The sequence below is a fragment of the Gossypium raimondii genome, chromosome 12 (assembly GCF_025698545.1).
Source record: "Gossypium raimondii isolate GPD5lz chromosome 12, ASM2569854v1, whole genome shotgun sequence".
Lineage (NCBI taxonomy): Eukaryota > Viridiplantae > Streptophyta > Magnoliopsida > Malvales > Malvaceae > Gossypium > Gossypium raimondii.
The window spans coordinates 46,552,821-46,573,857 of record NC_068576.1 but is presented as its reverse complement, the minus strand read 5'-3'; the positions used below and the strand labels follow the sequence as shown (position 1 = coordinate 46,573,857).

General features: G+C 31.7%; 1 protein-coding gene across 1 annotated transcript; it reads left to right on the top strand.

The window, feature by feature from the left end:
- The first annotated feature begins 14,157 nt into the window (after nucleotides 1-14,157).
- Nucleotides 14,158-17,835, top strand: LOC105764527 (ubiquitin-conjugating enzyme E2 2). The gene is made up of 6 exons (XM_012583130.2): nucleotides 14,158-14,423; nucleotides 15,192-15,325; nucleotides 15,424-15,449; nucleotides 16,045-16,134; nucleotides 16,759-16,847; nucleotides 17,379-17,835. The coding sequence occupies exons 2-6, from the start codon at nucleotides 15,201-15,203 to the stop codon at nucleotides 17,505-17,507; spliced, it is 459 nt and encodes a 152-aa protein (XP_012438584.1). The 5' UTR covers nucleotides 14,158-14,423; nucleotides 15,192-15,200; the 3' UTR covers nucleotides 17,508-17,835.
- Nucleotides 17,836-21,037: the final 3,202 nt, after the last annotated feature.

Here is a 21,037-nt window from a genome sequence, read left to right as displayed (position 1 = left end):
AGTTTGTTTTCCACATGGTTTGTCATTCCTAAACGACGACGCTTCAAATCTAATAGCCTTACATATTGAGGAACTAGGACAGTGTCGTTTTACATATGTTGAATGTTGCGTTGGACTTATATGAGTTGGGTTGGGCTAGTCTAACCTAGGGCCGAGGCCTGATTCCAAAATGATTTTCAAACCCGAGCTTGAGTCTGATTCAGATTCACCCAAATAGCTTGCTTTACAAATTAAATAATAATAAATTGATTTATTTAAATTTAATTATAAAATTATTTTATATTATTTATAAATAGGAAAATGGATTGGACTGAATCAGACCAATTCAGAGTTGAAAAACATAAACAAAACAATTATCAAAGGAATTTGGGACTCATCTCAAATTTTAGCTAAGGAAAAGGTATAAAGCATGAAACCACTATATAAATGTTCTTAACAAAATGGTTGATTCATTGAATGATGACATTTCGGATGTCAATGTCTAAGCTATGCTTTCTCTTAGGGCAAATTGAGGAAGATACTTAATAAAGAGGAGCAATATTGAAGCCATCAATCTACGGGGACCTGGCTCAAGAAGGTGATCATGACACTACATTTTTTCATGTCAGAGTTAGTAACTGTAAGAATTTCGCCTTTTTTTTTCTTGTTAATTTTAGATTTATTGAATGATGAATTTTTATTTGTAGAGTTTGAGTGTTTTTATTATTATTGATGAATATTTTATATTTAAATATTATTTAGAATTATTTATTTGATATTTATAAACATTTTCATATACATATATTTTGTAATATCGATAAATATGAAATGATAGATCAAAACATATTGATATTAGCACGTGATATTAGCACGTACCAATTCCAATAGAAAAATAGTAGATTCACTTGTTCAATATTGTTTACCTTGGCCTTTATTCCATGCATGATTTTAATTCAATTAATTTGTGTATTGTCATATGCAAAATTCATTAAAAGGTGTTGATTAATCACATGAAACATATTATTACTCATTGCATTAGCTAGTTTTAAAGTGCATTTGTTCTTGATAGACTTATTTTGGATATTGTATTGGTTGCTTATGAGTTTGTGCACTATCTTAAAAGCTCCAAAAATGCCCTTATAAAGGTTTTACATGAAATTGGACATGTTGAAAGTGAATGACTATGTGAAGTAGTCCTCTTTTAGGGACATCATATTTTGTATGGGTTTTGATACTTCTTGAGATAATTTGATAATGAATTGTGTAACTTTTTTTTTCATTTCTTTTGAATTAATGGTATACTACATAATCCTTTTAGCTTGAGAAAGGTATGAGATAAGGAGATCATTTGTCCCTTTATCTCTCCCTAATATGTACACAAGGTCTTTCAGCGATGTTAACTCAATAGTAGGATTTAAGCAGAATTTAACTATTTGAGGGGTCAAGGCCAATCAACATAGGCCTTAGATCAATAATCTTTTCTTTGCAAACAATAGTCTTTTGTCTTATGGAATGCGAGATTTATGGCTGAACAAGTTAAGGAGGTCCTTAACATATATAAGGTGAGTTCTAAACAAAAAGTAAATTTTGATAAATCTCTCATATACGTCAGTCTAAATACTTATGTTGAGCAGCAATGCAACACCCCATACCCGATCCGATCACTGAGTCCAAGCTACAAGATGCCATATTCGTTGTTGGAGTAACCACAACTATTTACAACACAATTTAACCATTTATGCATGTTGGCAAGTATAAAACATATTCACAATACGTTGTTTAATCATTTTCGGGCCTTATCCAAGCTTACGAAAGCTCTTTTTCTAACCCGAGGTCGAAACAGGACCAAATTGTAAGATTTTAAAACTATCAGGTTGACTTTGTGACTTTGGGGGTTCCAGGTTGCGATGTAACTCATTGACTTCCCTCATCATGACACCATGGATATCACGTCATGACCTTATCAAAACAACAAGTGTTGTTGTGACTTTAAAAGACTCGAGGTCGTGACGCCACTCTCTGTCAATTCAAGTCGCGACGTTAGGAACTCATCGTCGCGATGATACCTCTTGTTTGTGCAATAACCTCTTTGGTACACATTCAAAGCTTCCAACATAAACCTTATTAGCATATGATGGTTCATCCCAATTTAACAAATCACCACATCATGCAAATTTGAGCACATAAGGCTTATGAAACTTATGAAAACAAATAGTTCAAATAACATTAAACACATGATCATGAACTAGGCATAATTAGGCCTTTTCTGACCTTGAAATGCAAAATCAACCTTAACATACAAAGCAACATTAACATTCAAAACATGGATGAGCATTACTTAGAGAGAGACACTATATATACATGTCACAATGTTAGGTACCAAAATGAACATACTCTTTCTGTTTTGTTGATAGTGTGATACCCATATTGATTCAACCTTAAGATTTTTAACAACTAGGGATGTCAGGAAAACAATGATAAGTGAGAATTTAACTACTAAAAGAAGTAGGCACATATCTAACTAAAACATGGCATATAATGTTATAACATAGTGAGCATAGGAAATATAGGTATTCATATATGTCAACATTATAAACATAACCATAATATCATCAAATTGTACCAATTCATATAAGATCAACACAATCCCACATACATTCACTAGACTACTAGTTTATACCTATACGATTATAACCACATACATTTATAACTTATCAAATCCGATTCATTTTCATTTCTCGATTTCAAAATTTAATTTTAACATTTCGCCCAATGCAACCTTAATAAAAATGAACTCGTATACGTGGGTAAACTACACCACACCAATATAGCTCATTTGAGCAAAAACTACACTACACCAAAGCACCGAAGTGCTAAGCCTGTAAGCATCAAATGCATATTCATATGTAAATACATCCCTCCACCACACCAAGGTATCCAAAGAGACAATAAGTACTCAATGATCCGCGACAAATTTTGGATATCAAATGACATCGTAATCTCCACATCGTCAACAAAACTCATCCATAAACGCACATATGGCCTTATTGGTATGCCAACTGTATTTTAGCCTTTTGGCTGCATGCGCACATGTGCATAAAACAAATGATTTTATAAAACAAATTTAAAGCGTGGTTTTATTGCAAGCATACAGGTCAATTGTAATATTTGTAGTGTTACTATGGAACACTAGAGTATTCCAAGGACCAAACCCAAAGGAGATGACGATTGAGTGATAAACAATGTACAATATAGAGTCTAAGCAACTACTGATATGATTTTATAGTATGACAAATCATAACAAGAAAGTTTTGCAAGAAAATTGAATATGCTAAACTAGGGACCAAATTGTAAAGAGTACAAAACTAAGAGATTAACCAATAAATGACTAACGGTGGTTGGTTGATTTCGATGTGGTTCACCAGTCCTCGAATGAGGGGCTTAAATAGCTTAAATTACTAAGTGGATCCATTTTATCTCTTGATCTCAACTTTACCAACTTAGACAAATTAATCTAATTTATTTCTCGATCTCACCAATTAACCCAAGACTAATGAATTGGTGCACAACAAGATTACCTCTCGGTCTCACTTGTCTAAATATTCCCTTAAGGGCATCAATTCCTAAGTTTTTAGGTCTATTCAGTTTAGTCTAATTTATTACGATTTAATCCCTTGTCAAAAAAATCAATTTACCCACATCTCCATCAACCAACCCTCTTTGAGGTTTAGCTGCTCATGTTGAAAATAAAGATAATGGTCATGAAAATGAAAAGCAAATAAACCATTAAAGTAAAGCTTAAGAAAAATATAAAAGTTTGGATTTTTATGCAAGAAAACGTAAAGAACATGAAACTAAAGGCATTTAACAAGAAAATCTAAAGCAATAAACATAAAAGGATCAAACTTTAGTTGATTTATAGTAAAAGAAATTGAAATACATTAAACTAAAACTAGAAATGTCTTACAACCAAGGTACATGAACTAAAAGTGCAAATAAACCTAAGCTACAATGATAACTAACTTAACTAACACTATGAACATTAAGAACAATTAGTAAGTGCAGAAAAATAAACTCAAAAACTAAGCAAGAAAAAGAGAAAATAAAAACTCTAAATAAGTTGTAGAAAAACTAAAAGAAAACCTAGAGAAACTACAGCTGAAAACTTAACTAATGTGTCTCTCCTCAGCCAAAATTAACTATTTTAGGCTGAATGCTGATGAAATTTCATTACCAAAATTGCCCTCACACGGGCCTTGTGTGGTTGGTGCATCGAGTGGACAAAGACTACCATTTCTATCCAAGTTTGTCCTCCTTACAATATCGGTGTTATAATACCCAGAATAAGATATCGCGATACCCCAATCAGTTTCAAACTTGAATGTCTTCTTTGAGGGTGGATATCATGATACCACTAAAGGGTGGTCTCCAATCTTCAAGCCTGTTGGAGGTATCGTGATTCCAAGGTATAGATATCATAATACCCTTTCATTTGGTGTCGCTTTCAATCTCCAACATGTTCCTACACCACTCAACCACACATTAGGCCCCCCTAATGGCACTATTGGCCAATTTGGGTTACAAAATGAGTAAAAATGAGATATTTAAACTTATTAACTTCAAATCTAAAAATTACGAAAAAGACTTGCTTAAGAACAAGCTCCTTAAGCATATCGGGAAAGCTTAATTTTCCATATCAAATTATGGCAGATCATCTTTCTACTAATTTTACATGGGCATTAATCATCCATAAATGCATAAACATAAGTTGTAACCATCACATATTAATTGTTGAAATTTATCGATTGTATTAGAGTACGAATCACACATACAACTAGTGATACATTTAAAGATATTTTGTCATTCTTCTAGTTACAAATCAATAGATATAGCACCATTCAACTTATCACAGTTCACCTCAATTCATTTATGGTTCCTAATCAAGTATGTCAATTTCCACTATAATCTTAGCATAAATTCAAACATAGATGAAATGAAAATAAATACAAGGACACCTATCAAACAAGGAAGGGTAGTTAGTTCCATAATAAATTACCTTTCAAAACACAAAAAATTTGAGTAGATCTTTCAAGGCTTATTCCACAACTTTAGTCTTTCCTCTGCAAGCTCCACTTCTATCCAATTCTTGCTCTATACAAGTAAATATATACATACCAAATCAATATCATAAATTAACATATAATAGTCACTCAATAGTTTACCAATAATGATGCCAGGAGATGCATGATTGTAACACCTCTGACCTGTATCCATCACTGAAATAGGGTTACGGAGCATTACTAGAGTTTACAAATTATATACACAAACATTTCAAGCATTTCATATCATACAATATTTATGTCAGAAACCAATCGAAATTAAACATATAGTCCCTTATACGAGCCCTCGAGGCCCAAAATACGCATTAGAAACAAGTCAGGATTAAATCAGATACTCAGAATTTTTCGAAAAACATTGAAATTTTTTCAAAGTTGCAGGGGTCACATGGCCATGTATCTCACACGGTCAGGAGACACGCCCTTGTCTCAGGCCGTGTGGGCATTCGAAATAGGGACACACGGTCGTTTCCCAGCCTGTGTCTGTACCCATGTAACTCTCTGACTTAGGTCACACGGCCAAGTCACACGCCCGTGTGCTAAGCCGTGTGAGTATACTAACTTGCAATCTTAAGAAGAAACAGGGGACACATGGCCATGTGTCACACACGGCTGATACACACACCCGTGTCTCTGCCCGTGTGGACGAAAATAGCCAATTTCCAAGTCACATTTCTCACCTAATTTGACACCAACCTAACTCAACATTTTTGCATATTAACAAGCCATAACAAGACATTCAAAACAAGCCAAAAAATCAAGTCTTAAACATGCAATATCACTACATACAACTAATATGCCCTTAGGCACCTCAAATGACAACTTGAAAACATGTCAACCAAGTATCTCAACTTACCTAAATGACCAAATACATATATGCATATTCAAACCATATTTTACTTTCTTTCATTCTACTATATCAATCACACATCAAACATGATAATGCCACATATATACGTATCAAAATATACCAAATACAAGCCATATAAATGGTTAATCTCAACAAAACACTCATATACCAACATTGGCCAAATTAACCTATACATGTCATTATAACCGAATTTAAATATCCAAAAGTACCAAAAGAGTCGATGGATAGTGTGATATAGCTCCAACAAGCTTCGAAACTGAACAAGCTTCTGAATAACTATAAAACATAGAAAAATAACATAGAATAAGCATTTAAGCTTAGTAAGTTTGTATAACACAGAATTTAACTTACCATATATCCATAAAATAGGTAAGTAAACATAGCATATCTCAGCCAATTTGACCAAAAGCCTAAACACATGATCACCAACAAATTAGCCATGAAAATCATATATAAGATCCAACACACATGGTTGAATTCATCAAATAATCACATTTCATGTATTTCATGTAAATACCAGTAATAGTTCATACCGAACTCATATAATCTTGTAACAGAACTATGCTTGTTGAACTATTTAGAATAACGTTGGATATGCGAGTAGTACACACGAGGTGTACTGAACTGTAATCCATCAATTCATGTATATGTATGCTTGTACGAGCTGTAAATGGTAAGCTCTTTCGAGCTGAATAACGGTAAGCTCCTCCGAGCTGAGTAACGGTAAGCTTATGTGAGTTGAGTATCGGTAAGCTCATAAGAGCTGAAATCAGTAACCCTAATGACATGTCATTTGTATCCTACGGATTTCTAAGGTTCAAACAGGGCTCGGTAATTGTCGAATATACAATCGATATTCATACATGGAAATTATACAATTCATAAAAAAAATTCAATTTAAAACATATAAATGTAAAATTTAATTACACAAACTTACCTCAATAAGTGTATGTAGATACGGAGGCGATTAATCTGATATTTTCTCTTTACCTCGATCTAACTCTATAAGAGGTCTGACAGGATCTATACTAATAAATTTAACTCATTTAATTATAATTCTCATTCAATTTAATCCAAAATGGAATTTTGGCAAAATTACCATTTTGCCCTATACTTTTAATTCCTTTTTAATTTAGTCCCTAGGCTTGAAAAATGAAATTCATAAAATTTAATCCTTACTCAAGCCTAGCCGATTTTTTATACATATCAATAGCAATCCATATATTTCAAAAATTCATCAATTTTACCAAAAATTTATCACCTTTTTCAATTTAACCCCTAGCTGATAATTTCATCAAAATTCTCTTCACAAAAGTTGTTTATCTAACAACAACCATTCATATTCTATTATCAAACTTCAAAATTCAAGCATATTCATCAATGAAAAACTCTAATACTTTAACAATTTTGCACATTAATCCCCGAGCTAGCTAGATTAAACTACTACGATCTCGGAAACATAAAAATCATTAAAAACGGGACAAAAATTCATACCTAATTGAGCAAAATAAGCTTGCCTAAAATTCAAGCTTCCATGGCTAGTTTTTTTTTTTTTAAATTTGGTGGAAGATGATAAGAATGGATGATAATAGTTTATTTTATTTAATTTATTATAGCTTGAATCACTAATTTTCAAAATTAACCTTAATATTTCATTCAATTTCCAATGATGACTATTCATGCTTATCCACTAACAAATTTAATGGCTAATTACTATATAAGGATCTCCAATTTAAAATTTTATAGCTATTTAATATCTTTAGCTATTAGAACTCAAATTTTTCATTCTACGCAATTTAGTCCCTTTTATCAAATTAAATATAAAGCAAAGAAAATTTCTCAACTAAATTTTTATATGGTATTTCTATCATCTTGTAGACCATAAAATAATAATAAAATATATATTTTGACTCCCACTGTTTTGATTTTACTGAAAACCGGCTGTTACAATGACCCTAATTAATCCCTCTTTTGAATACACTCATATTTTGTGTTTTATTCATTTTAGTATCTGTACTCGGGATATGCATATTTTTTGGTATTTAGCATCAGATCTAAATCTAATTTCACATTCTTTCACTAGGGACCCTTAATTTTCTATTCACGACATAATTCATGAAAGGTTTTCCATTTATTCGATTTAGTCCTTAATGTTTCAACGTTATCAAACAAGCTTGATTAACTTTATAATTTAGTCCTTATCATGATCTAAGCTTAATATCTATAAATTTCAGGCCTAATTCATCAATTCTTCTACAATGGAATATTGTTAAAAACTTAACAATTAAAAAATTGATGCACGGGCTAGCTAAATCAAGCACCCATGATCATAAATCTATACAAATTTCAAGAAAATGGCTTGGTTACATTACCCAATTGATAGCTAAATGTGAAATGAAGTTTTGAAGATTTCTTGATTTTTCATCTATAGTGGACGATGGGAGAGCGGAGAAGATGATGAAATTTCCACTAACTTTTATATTTATACTATAATTAGACTTTAATTAATCTAGTTTAATTAATTTAATTATACTAATCTTATTATTAATTAATCTAAGTGGAATCTATCATCATCCACTAACTCATGCCAAAAATTGGTTTATTAACCCTTTTAATCCTTTGGATAATTACTATCTAGGTCCCCAAGCATTTTCTAAATTAAAACTTAATAGCGATTGGACTTTTACTATTTAGTCCTTGAGTTTTAATGAACTAATTTCTCGGTTAAATTACTTAACCAAACTTCAATATATTCTCATATTAACTCCATAAATATTCTTATTTTATACTTACGATTTTAGTTTATGAAAATTAGGGTTTCAAAACCATATTTTTTTATACTATTAAAAATAATTAGATCGTTACAAGCGAGGTGACATTTTCACTATGTTGGGTATTTGAGAGGAGTTTGAGCCTTATAGATACTTGAATATGCCACTTTCTATTGTAAGAATAAACTTATAGTCTTTCAGTATATTACGGACAGTGTGTAAAAGCAAATCTAGATTTGGTCCAGTAAGTTGCTTTTTGATAGAGGTCGTGAGGTATTCATTAAATCGGTGTTACAATCCATTTTGACCTATGTTATGTCTTGTTTTTACTCCATTTTTTCTATAACAAATGTTTTTTTTAAACCATTAAACAATATTGGTGGGCAAGCAAAGTAGAGGATAAGGATCGGGCCATGTTAAACTAAATACCATCCTCAAACTAAAGAGAATGGGTGGACTTGGGCTTAAAGATATTTGCCTTTTTAAACTATCGCCGCCCAGTAAATAAGTTTAGAGATTTTTTGTACTATAACGACTTGCTACTACAAGGTTTTCCATACAAAGTACTTTCTCAATGGTAATACTTTCAATGCCAAAATGGTAGATAAGCCTTCATATGCTTGGCCTAGTATTTCACAAGCTATTAGGGCTCTCTCATTGGGCTATTTTAAGGTTGGTAAATGGTAATCATATTCAGCTTTTTATGGATAGATAGGGTGGGGTACCTCACATTCGATTGAGCTTTCGGGTTCTTATGATCAACATATGGAATTAGATGTGAGGGTTAGTGATTTGATCAATAACAACTCCTATTTTTATTATTTTGAAGTGCTGTGTACCTTATTTATTGACAATGATGGGCATACTATACTACAACTGCCAATTCCTACAATGCCTTTTGAGGATATTATGGTTTAGAGACATGCAAGCTCTAGGTCTACGCTACATAGTCTAGGTATGATTGGTTGCTCCTTAACGAGTTGGTTGTTAGTCCATATAGATAGTTCTGGTGATCCATATGGAAGGTTAAGACCCCTAAATATTAAACTTTCTAGGTGGAGACTTGTTTATGGCATTTTACCTACTACAGTTAAGATTGTTTTAACTTCTATGTTAGGTGACCCAACTTGTAAAAGTGCCTTTGAGGATATCATGCATACCATTAGATATTGTGACTATGCTAGGGAGGTCATTATACTTGGGGGTGCATAAGAGTTTTTTTTTTATAGTCATTATACTCATTGCATCAATTGGCTTGAAAATGCTATGAGATTTATGGATATTCATAACTTTTCTAGTTTTATTGTTTTGCTATGGTAGATTTGAAACATGAATAATAAGTTTGTGATGTAGGGAAAGACTACTCCTACTAGAGTGGCATTTTAGTAGGCATAGACTTTGCATACGAATTACTATTTACACAATTTTACTCATAATCTAGTTCTTCCTAAAAGGCTGCAACATGTAAATTGGGCTTATCCACCTGGGCAAGCTTTTAAGCTCAATGTAGATTGTGCTTACTTTGAGAAAGATCATAATGGTGGAGTAGGACGAGGAGTGGGTGCAAGAGATGCAAATGGCTTTTATCATTGGAGAGCTTATAGAACCATTGAGAAAGATTTATTTTGCAAACCTAATAGAGGCGAGGGCCTTCACCTTGGTATTCAAATTTTCTAGAGACAAAGGCTAACCAGACATTGTGATTGAAGAGAACTCCATTGTTGTGATAAACATTCTCCGATCGAGTGACACTGATTTATTCTTACTCGACATTCACCTCTAAGAGGCTAGGAACATTATTAGCACTTTTACTTTTACTTCTATTTCATTTTCTTTTTTTAGTAGAGTTGGACAACTTAGCTAGATGGGTCATGGGTGCATAGTTGTGTTTGATTCTTTTTTCTTTCTTTTTTTTTACTTTCATTTCAATTACCTGTCTTTTATTCATGATTATGTAATCCATGACGTTATGGATGCTTGATGAATTATCTTATTACCTTAAAGAAAAGCTTAACATAAACCAATTAAATAAATTGTTAGTGAGCCTTTTTTTTAATAAACCATATGAAAATATAAAATCAAGAGGTCAAAATATATATTATTAGAAAGATAATGATGTAGTAACCATATTTTCTTGAATCAAACTTGAATTGAGCTTGAATTTCATGACTTTTGATATTATTATTTTATAATGTTTTTATTACTATTATTTAAGTGTTTCGCTAAGTTGGTTCATTCATCTATTGAGTTCCAACTCAATTGTGAAATTACTCAAAACCATTTTTAATGAAGTATTTAGCATTATTGCTAGCGTGTTGTTGTCTTTTATATTAAATTGTAGAAGAATACACACATGATAAATTTTGAACTGTCTTGTTTGATTTTTACATAAAATTTTATAAATATATTTGTTACATGAATGTTTTCTACCCACAACATTGTTGTGCCATAATCTAATTATTTTATCATTTATTTATATCTTATCATTATAATTATTATTTTTAATGTAAGTTTAAATGGATAAAGATGGACAATTTTAAAAATAGGGTTAGAGGAAAAAGTTAAAATATATAAACATGGAGGGGTTTTTTTATCGACCTAGTTTCATTTTTATCACCTTTATTATTCTTCAACGCCACATTCATTGTATTCACTCCTCAACAATGTTGCTTGATGTTTTGTGGGTCTACCAAAATATTTTGGACTAACTCAAGCTGTCATTTCACCAGGCTAGAGTGTTGCCCCTCCATAATGTGAAAACAGATGATGGGCACTTGTGCCTTTAATAACACATACTACTAAAAAATTGTCTTTAGTACAATGACAAACATTGCATTATCCAGGTACGACTTTCACCAAAACTACAAATATATACAAATATATTTATATTATTTAATAGGAATAATGAATTGCATTAGATCCAAATACAACATCAACATACCTTTTCATTGGCTCGTCAATTGATTTATTGTCACATCCAAGTCATGTCTCTTCTCTAATGTATAAGATCCAAGTGACCCCTAAATCTATTTAAATATTCAATGCAATAGGGAAAACCTATGGTTGTGAAAGGATGAACGCTAACCATAACATCCATATACATACCCATGTTTGTAGAATATTTTGTTTATCGATTTTCACATCACCTTACAGAGCACCCTCTAAAAATATGTCAGAGTCGTAGAACATAAGCTAAATCTATCAATTGCATTAAAAGATTCCAATAGTTGAAAATACATGCTATGAACATTGTTGACAAACTTGTCTGGCAACAATATTCTCCCTACCATGTAAAGCATCTAATCTCTAGCACATCGATATATCTCCCCCACAATTGCATGTAGTAGAGAGGTTGGTTGGACAAGCCTCTTTAACTGCATGAATTTCACCTGATTCACATCTAACTCATTCTCTAGCTTATCTTTAGACAAGATGGTACCTAACAACTGATGACACTTGTACACTGCATCGGCGTTACTAGCTCTAATTACTGTCTATCCACCGATTAGAAGGTTGGTTATTAAAGCAACACATTTTAGCACTATAGCTGCTTCCCCGCATGGAAAATGGAATGTATGTGTTTTCAGTCTCTATCTTTCTAACAAGGTGACAAACAACTACAGTATCATAGTGAACTTCATCATCGTAGATGTTGCATATAAGCTAACCGTCTCTAATACATTTATTGGCCTCTGAGAGTTTTAAATTATGTTGAACATGAACAATTTATCTTTTAGCTATTAAAAAAACCATAAAAAACAATATGACCAAAAGCAAAATCTTAAAAATATTATTGCAAAAAATACAAAATTAAAAAATAATTGAATTGGAATTTTTATCACGGAGATGGCATAGTTTGCAATGTGTTCAACGAGTCTTTTTGGAGGGTTTGAGAGTTTAATAGGATTTTGGGAAATGGGTGGAATATTTATAAATTGGACTGACTTCTAATACATTAAATAGTTTAGTTGAGACAAGCAGCAAATAAAATCCCCTATTCAAACTTCACTACGAACTCAACACATGTAGGTGTTGAGGTACTATTGATTGTACTTTTCAATACTTCCCTATTGATATCCACGAGTATTAAAGTAGTTTTAAAAGAATGTATTTTGCAAAATAACTTACCTTGCAATATTCTAATAAAAACCCTTTTCGTAATTTATTACTGTAATTTAATACAGTGAATATATATATAAACTCTTTTCATTTCCTAAATCATAACATATTTAGCATATTTTATAGCAAGGATTCGATTTAGAAGAAAAGAAGAAGAAGGTATTCCTCTAATATTTTAGTTATTTTCATATGCAAAGGTATTATAAATTTATATAATTTTTTTACATTTTACAAAAAATTCCACATGCTTGTATATTTATGTTATGTTAATTTTATTTTTCATAACTTGAGATTCACAATATTTTCTGTCATTTTTAGTTCATTTTATAATTTACATAAATTTATCACTAAATTAATATTTTTATTATAAATTCATATATTTAAATTTTGAATCATGTATCTATGCACTATCACGTTTAAAAATTATTCAAATTTGAATGTTGAAGCATAACAAATGAATATATTCTAATTCTAATTTATTCCAAAAATCTAAACAGAAAAAAATTATATGAATTTGTCAACATCAAAATGAGCAAATCCCGTCTCCCTCTAAAGGGTAAATATTAATAACTAATTTAACTTTTTTCTTATATTTTATAATTAAATTTTTATTTTTAATCTAGTACAATATTTTTAATTAATAATTATAATTATTTTAAATAAATAATTCTCGTAACTTCAATTTCTAATAAATTATAAAATTTTAAACTTTTTTTATTTTTAAATGTGAATTTTTAATAATATGATGGTGGGTTGAATTCGTACTTTTATATGTATGAGGATAGATATGAATTATAGATGATAGCTACTGTACTTAAATTGAAACTTAAAATAAATTATGATATAGAAATTAAAAAAGAAATGTAAAGCTAACTATAACTATAGGTATAGATATTATTTGATAATTACGATTGGATTAGAAGTTGAATCAAGATAAAATGTTACTAATCATGTAAGAACAATGATTTCACCATTGATCATAGATATTTGGACCATAAGCTTTGTAGATCAAACTATAATTTTCCAGCCGACATCAACTCAAATGTTTTGATTATTTGAGCATCTTTTTTCACAATTGTAATGAACATTCTAGAAAAACTAATTAAATTACGTATTATTATCCTTTTCGTATATAATAAAAGAAAATTACACGTAGGAATATTTTATGCATCGGGCCCACTCAAATAAAATATAAGTGAAATTTAAAAATATTAAATATTGGAATTATTAATGCAATTTTCATTGAAAAAAGAGAGAGTAAAAAGGCGAAGTATATATAGAGGACTGCTGAGCTGACCCTTGAGCTAACCCTTCGTCGCCTTTCTTTATTTATTTTATAATAATAAAAAGGAAAATAAAATCTTCTCCTTCGGATCAATTGGTTTATAATTAATTGAGATAGGAGAAATTAGATAAAGAAGAATGGTTCTCTGATAAAAATTTCCGTTTGTTTCCTGAGCAAATCTCGGGAAGGAATACCCTTTTTTTCCCCCTGTTGTTAACTCGTTGTGATTGTGAAGCTTTCTTTAAGAGAATCCTAGTTAACTCGACGCGTTTACCCAGAAAGTAAGAAATCTCTTTTTGTTCCCTTTTTTTTTTTCTTTGTTTTCTATTTCCTGAATTAGATTCATTTTTTTCTTGTTTTTTTCTTTTATTTTGTTTAGATTTGTGTCTAGTAATTACATGTCAAAGGAAAATTATTGTTTGATTGCGAAGATATGTTGAAGCTTTTTATCGTTGTCATGGTTACGGATCTTGGGTTAGGATTGATTTCTCTTGGGTGTTAATTAGATTTGTGTTTTTAGCTTATTTCCATGGCAATTTTAACTTCTTATGCTTAGATTCTCTGGGATTTTCTATGCTTAGTTTCATATTTAATGGTTGTGATTTGCTGAATCAGTGTCCAGAGCAGAATTTAAAAGCAATAGTGTGCTTTATGCCCCGTATGATTTTTTTTTCACTATTGCGTAAACTGTAAGCAAATAAAAATATCAACGTTTATGATTGGTGTGCGAATTGATGTTTCCCAGCGATTAGAGCTTGAGATTCCTAGTTGGAAGAGTTTAATTCGAACCATGCGATGTTAACTAGAGCTTATGGGATTGAAAACAGTCTCTTCTTGTTGTGTAGCTCGTGACTTCAACGTAAATATTGAGATTTGAATGTCAATTTACATGTGAAGCTATAGAACTGATGTTCTAAACTCGGTTTAGTTGTAGAAGTCCGGTTTTCATCTAATTCGTTTGCTGTTTATGCTAAAGAACTGTGGCCTTTTTTATCATTTATTTTGTGCATCTTTGTATTGATTTGGATTGGCTTCCTTTAAATTTACAGGAGGTGAAGATGTCAACTCCTGCAAGGAAGAGATTGATGAGGGATTTTAAGAGGTTGCAGCAAGATCCTCCTGCAGGAATTAGTGGTGCACCTCAAGATAACAACATTATGCTTTGGAATGCTGTTATATTTGGGTATATTATGAAATAAGACTAGAGAATCTTTATGTACTTGCTTTTTAGATTAAAGTTCTATTAAATTGTGCTAATGTCTTTACTTGATGGATTTGCAGACCTGATGACACCCCATGGGATGGAGGTAAAGTAAATTCTGGTGTTTTGGTTTGAAGCATCAATTTTTCTATGTTTGTTTAGTTGATTTGTTTGATTTTCTCTTTAGAAGGTTGATATGCTCAATATATGTTGATGTAATCTATTCAAAATTTCTGAGCGGTTTTTTGAATGATGAATTTGTTTTCTAAAACGGAGTAAGTTTTGGCCCGAAGATGAAGAGAGCTTCTGAGAATTGTATGAACTGGTACTTAATGCAAAAAGCTGAAGGTTAGATTTGTTCAATGGGGAGTGGCATTGTTAATGGGCCTGTAGACTTATTTTTCATGTCAGTAGTGAAGCAGAAGCGGAACAATCTTTCATGGACTAGAACCTTGTGAAATCTTCGAATTCAATGACCCTAAGATTATTGTTAAGGATGTTGACGGCCATACAACCTCTTCATTTTAAACTTTCTAACCAGGATGGAAAGTAGTCATACTTATTTCTGTTGTGAGTTTTAGTTTGAATGGTAGTTCAGGATTATTTAAGCTATTGCTTTGGGTTTTTTTTTATCATATAATGTAGGGAAACTGCTAACAACTATAAAGTAATGTCTATGTTGATATTTTTTATTCTTTCAGGTACGTTTAAGCTGACTCTTCAGTTTACGGAGGATTATCCAAACAAACCACCAACTGTTCGTTTTGTATCCCGAATGTTCCATCCAAATAGTAAGCCTCTAGACTAATCCTATTCCCTTTAGCTAAATCCACATTTTCAGTTTACATTTTCTTTTATTCTTGCATGCCATGCAGCTTAGAATTTTTTATTGTAAGCTTTGACTTTTTTCATATTTATGCTAGATAAACTTATACTTTCTTGCATTATAGGTGTAATAGATAGAGTGAGACTATAGTGTTTGTGCTTATGTCGCTCATCATACTATGATCTTTTAACTATACTTGTGAACGAGTAGATCTAATACCGAGAAAGTGATGGATACTTGTGGTTGCTGAATTGGTATACCCCCTACTCCAAAAACCGGTTCTCAAGGAGAACTGCATGTAGCATTTGTTTATGAATCTCCAAATAGGAGCTAATATTTAGGAAACACAAGGACATCATTTGTTAGTTGTTTGTGTTATAAGCACCCGGCCATCCATGCAACCGAAGCTTTAAAGCCGATGTTGACTTGGCAAATTTACAAGTTGAGATTTAGTTCTGGTTCTCTTGGTTGATATCTATATTATATCTTATTTGTTATTAATAGGTTTTATCTCTGCTTTTATATAATTGTTAGGCAACCGTTTTAGGCTTTCTTGATCTGATCCCTATTTATCCTTTAAATTTGTTAGTTTATGCTGATGGTAGCATCTGTTTGGACATTCTACAAAATCAGTGGAGTCCAATTTATGATGTAGCTGCAATACTGACATCTATTCAGGTATGACATCGTTTCTTTAGGCTTTCATTTGTGGCTATCTAAGGATAAAATATCATTTTTTCCAATTCAAGCTGTTATGTTATCTGCTTCAAAACCACCTGCCTCATGTAGTAAACTTCCATATGAAAAATGTGGAAGTGAAAACACCAGTTACCTTTGCAAAGCTCTACAGACAACCATTTTTTATTAGATCTTTCATTGTAATGAGCATATATATATTTATCCCATCAGTCATTCAAGTGGACTCAGACCTTTAATACTTTCATCCATCATATAGGATAAGGTTTAAGCTTTGTCCTGGTGTGTGTTTACACACGTAGAGCATATAGAAATTGGGCTTCAGGATAAACAGTTGGCAGATAACTTCTTCCCTTCTTAAACATGTTGGTGCTTCTAAATGGGAAACCTTGGTTCTAATCCAGATAGGTTGTTATGGAGCTGTGGCATTGATGAATTTAACATGCATACCACTTATGGTCCTCTCTCTCTCTATGCATCGTTGTTTAAGCTCCTCTAATTTTGTCTATGCAGTCATTGCTTTGTGATCCAAATCCTAATTCCCCTGCAAATTCTGAAGCTGCTCGGATGTTTAGTGAGAACAAGCGCGAATACAATAGGAGAGTACGTGAGATAGTCGAGCAGAGTTGGACTGCTGATTGATCTCTCATGTTGGATTTCCATAGTCAGAACAAAGCGTGGATACATTAGGAGAGCATGTGAGACTGTCAAGCATAGTTGGACTGCTGATTGATAGCTCAACGTTTGGTTTGGTTTCTATGGAACGTCAAAAATAGTCCAATGTCCTGTCTAAATAACATTGAACACCGCAAATGTGTTGCAAACTACTTTGTCTTTATTATGTTGTTTGTGTTAAGAAAATGAACGCTGTTCCTTGGGCAGCATATTTCATCTAGTACTCCAAGCATAAATAAACCCTAAGTCCCAAGTAAATCAAACTTGAAACTTCCATTGGGAAGCTTCTTGGTGATGATTTGTGTGAATACTAAGTTTATTTTTGCTACAGTTATTAAAACTATACTGCTATATAATGAATTATGGCTCTTAAAATACAAGAGGAAAAGGAAATAATGCATGTGAATGCAATCCAAGTACTGTAGACTTTCTCCTGTTTCATATACCATAAATAACAGGGGAATATTGCACTGCCAATTTGTCCGTAAGATGACAATCAAACAATATATTATCGGTCTTTAAATCGTTCCCATAAATGCCAGGCGCAATCGCCAATTTCCCATAATTGCTTACCATAAAATTATACAAGATATTATCTACATCCACTAACAGCTTTAATTAACAATTAAAGCCATCCATTTGGCTCATCTCCATAATAATAACCATCCATGTTAGAATTCAACAAAATTATCAATTACTTGAAACAGAAGTAATAAAATAACTTTCAATCGAAAAAAGAAGCAAATCATAACAAAAGATCAGTAGTCTTCCATTTATATGTTTTCCAGTAACTACAATATGTTTACCTTGAATGAACAAATAAACAAATAATAGGAATTACTTGAAACACAAGTAATAAAAAATAACCAAAACCGATTCATAGTAAAAACTGGTGCAAGTATTAACATTTTTTTTTCAAGGAGTACAGTATATGTTGACGAACAAGAAACAAGAGAAAGCAAATCCGAAGCTCCAAAACTCTTTCACGTTGGCAACTCGAACCGGCAAAGAGGACAATAATGGCTTTGTTTCAACCACTTCTCGATGCAACCACTGTGAAACATATGAGAACAAGGCATTTGAGAAGCGGATGAACCGACCTTGATTTCCTCTAAACATATAGTGCAACTTTCAGCTTCCACTCGCCTTTTTTTGGTACTTTGTTGAACATCTTGACGTTGATCTCTGTCTTCAACTCGAACCCTTTTCAGCATTTTCTTAACCGATGTTTCATTCGCTGGAACCATGGTATTGTTGGTCAGTAATGCAGATTCCGCCAAAGCCCTTCTTAGCAAAGCTCTATCGTCGACTAAGTGACGCGTAACTATTTCCCATAACTTCGCACGTACAGGCAACACTTGACGACCCATGTTGGAACCCCACTTTGAGATTCGAAGTCCGTGTCGGATAATCTTATCAATGACAACGTCAAAAGTAAGAGATGTGGGGCCGATTGGGAATCTTCTCAACATGGCACCAAGGATTTGGTAAGCCTGATCCTGGTTTCTCAAAACTTGGAGGTCGAAACGACGAGATTCTTGACGGAAGTGGGTGTCGGATACAGTGACGAGTCGATCAGTTAAGCAGTGATGGTGGCGGGTTATAAGATTGAAGGAGATGGTTACTTCGATTTGAACGCATTGGGGAATGGGGTACAGACGTTTTGACCTAGTACGGGGTTGATAAACATCATGGTACAGGCCATCACGCTGATGCGAAAAGGACGAGGAATAGGAAGCCATGGGAGAAACTTTAGGAAGAAGCTATGTTTATGAAGATTGGAAGTATCACTAGTAATTGTATTTATAGAACTATGAGAATGGCGGTGTAGTGAAACAAGGGAATGGACGATCGAGATTTATACTAATATCTTCATTAATATATGCTTATCAGGTCTCTTGTCTTAACTAAATAACTAAAAAAAACATATAATAATAAATTTTTTTTAAAATTTAACCTACTTGGCATTTGAACAAACATATAAGGATTACCCTCGTAATTTTATTGGTTATCATTAATCTTTAATCATACATAATCAACTCTTTTAGTCATCCAAATCAAACTAAAATGAATTTCTCCAAATTTAGTAACTAGGGTTTTACTATCGTGAACTTTTTTATTGTTACTTTAAATATGAATAAAAATAATTTAATTTTAACATATTTTGATTTAATTTATTTCAATAATGTTATTTTTTAAGGCTTAATATAACATTTGGTACTTGAACTTGACACTTTTTTCTAATTTGATACCTAAACTTGACACTTCTTCTTAAGTTGGTACTTAAACTTTTTGGGGTCCAATCTAGTACCTGAACTTGACTCTTTTTTCTAATTTGGTACCTAATCTTTTTTTTGTTCAATTTGGCACTTGTCAAACGTTTTACAAATTACTCTAATATACTAACAATATCTTTTTTATGAAGTAGCAAAATAACCATCAGACACCGGCATGTGATGATGATATGATATATTTTTTATATGTTCAATTACTTTTAGTTTTATTTATTTAATTAATTATTTTATTAATTGAAAATAATGAACTCATTTAATATTAATTGTTAAGCATAACACAATACCTATTTTTTAACATGAATTTCCTTTAACACCGACAATATTTTTGTAGCATAATTTTTTTTAACACCGTTAGTGTTTTGCATAATTTTAGTAAATTTAGGTACTAAATTGAACCTAAAACAAAACTTAGGTATCAAATTAGGAAAAATGTCAAGTCCAAGTACTAAATTGGGCCTAAAAAAGTTTAGATACCAAATTAAAAAAAAAAGTGAAGGTATCAAATATTGTATTATGCTTCTTCTTCTTTTTTAACAAATTAAGGGAGAGGAAATTAAATACAAACCTGCATGGGAAGCAAAAAAATTTTCAGGGAGAATAAAGCAGAATTAAATTACATGATTTTTTTTTGAGAGTTTAGCTTATAGTTTTATATTTTTAAAAGATTAATTTTACTATAATTAAACATACAATTTTTTATTTTAAGGTGGCAACCGGTCAAGGCTTATGCCGCGCTGCAGGCCTGGTCATTGAAGTATAAAGGTGGTCATTAATGTTACTTTTATTACTTAATACTTATTAATCAAAATTGTTATTCTTAATTGTATTTAATGTTTTGGTTTAATTTACATTTTTTCAAGGTATTTAGAATTGGACTGAACACTTGGTCCATTCAATTTGATTAAATATGTCATTAAAAAATCATAATAATTAAAAATAATAAAAAATCTAATTCAACTGTTCAACCAATCGTACCCGTTGCTGGATCAACTGATCCAATATCTTTCCTCGACCCCATACCTTGATTGGTACCTGATTCAATCCGGTTCAAATATTTCATTATTGACTTTCTTTAAAAAATAAAAATAAAACTCTCCATTTATATAAAAAAAATATTTGGCACACTCAATGAAACTTTTAAACTTCAGAAATAATATTAGGGGTTGAGAAGTGTCATATAAAGATATAATAAATTATTAAAAT

Excerpts from the sequence above, each read along its gene's own strand:
- LOC105764527 (XM_012583130.2), top strand. The coding sequence starts at position 15,201 with ATGTCAACTCCTGCAAGGAAGAGATTGATGAGGGATTTTAAGAGGTTG. Across the intron at positions 16,135-16,758 it reads CCGAATGTTCCATCCAAATA|TTTATGCTGATGGTAGCATC; the intron begins GTAAGCCTCTAG and ends TAAATTTGTTAG. Across the intron at positions 16,848-17,378 it reads CAATACTGACATCTATTCAG|TCATTGCTTTGTGATCCAAA; the intron begins GTATGACATCGT and ends TTGTCTATGCAG.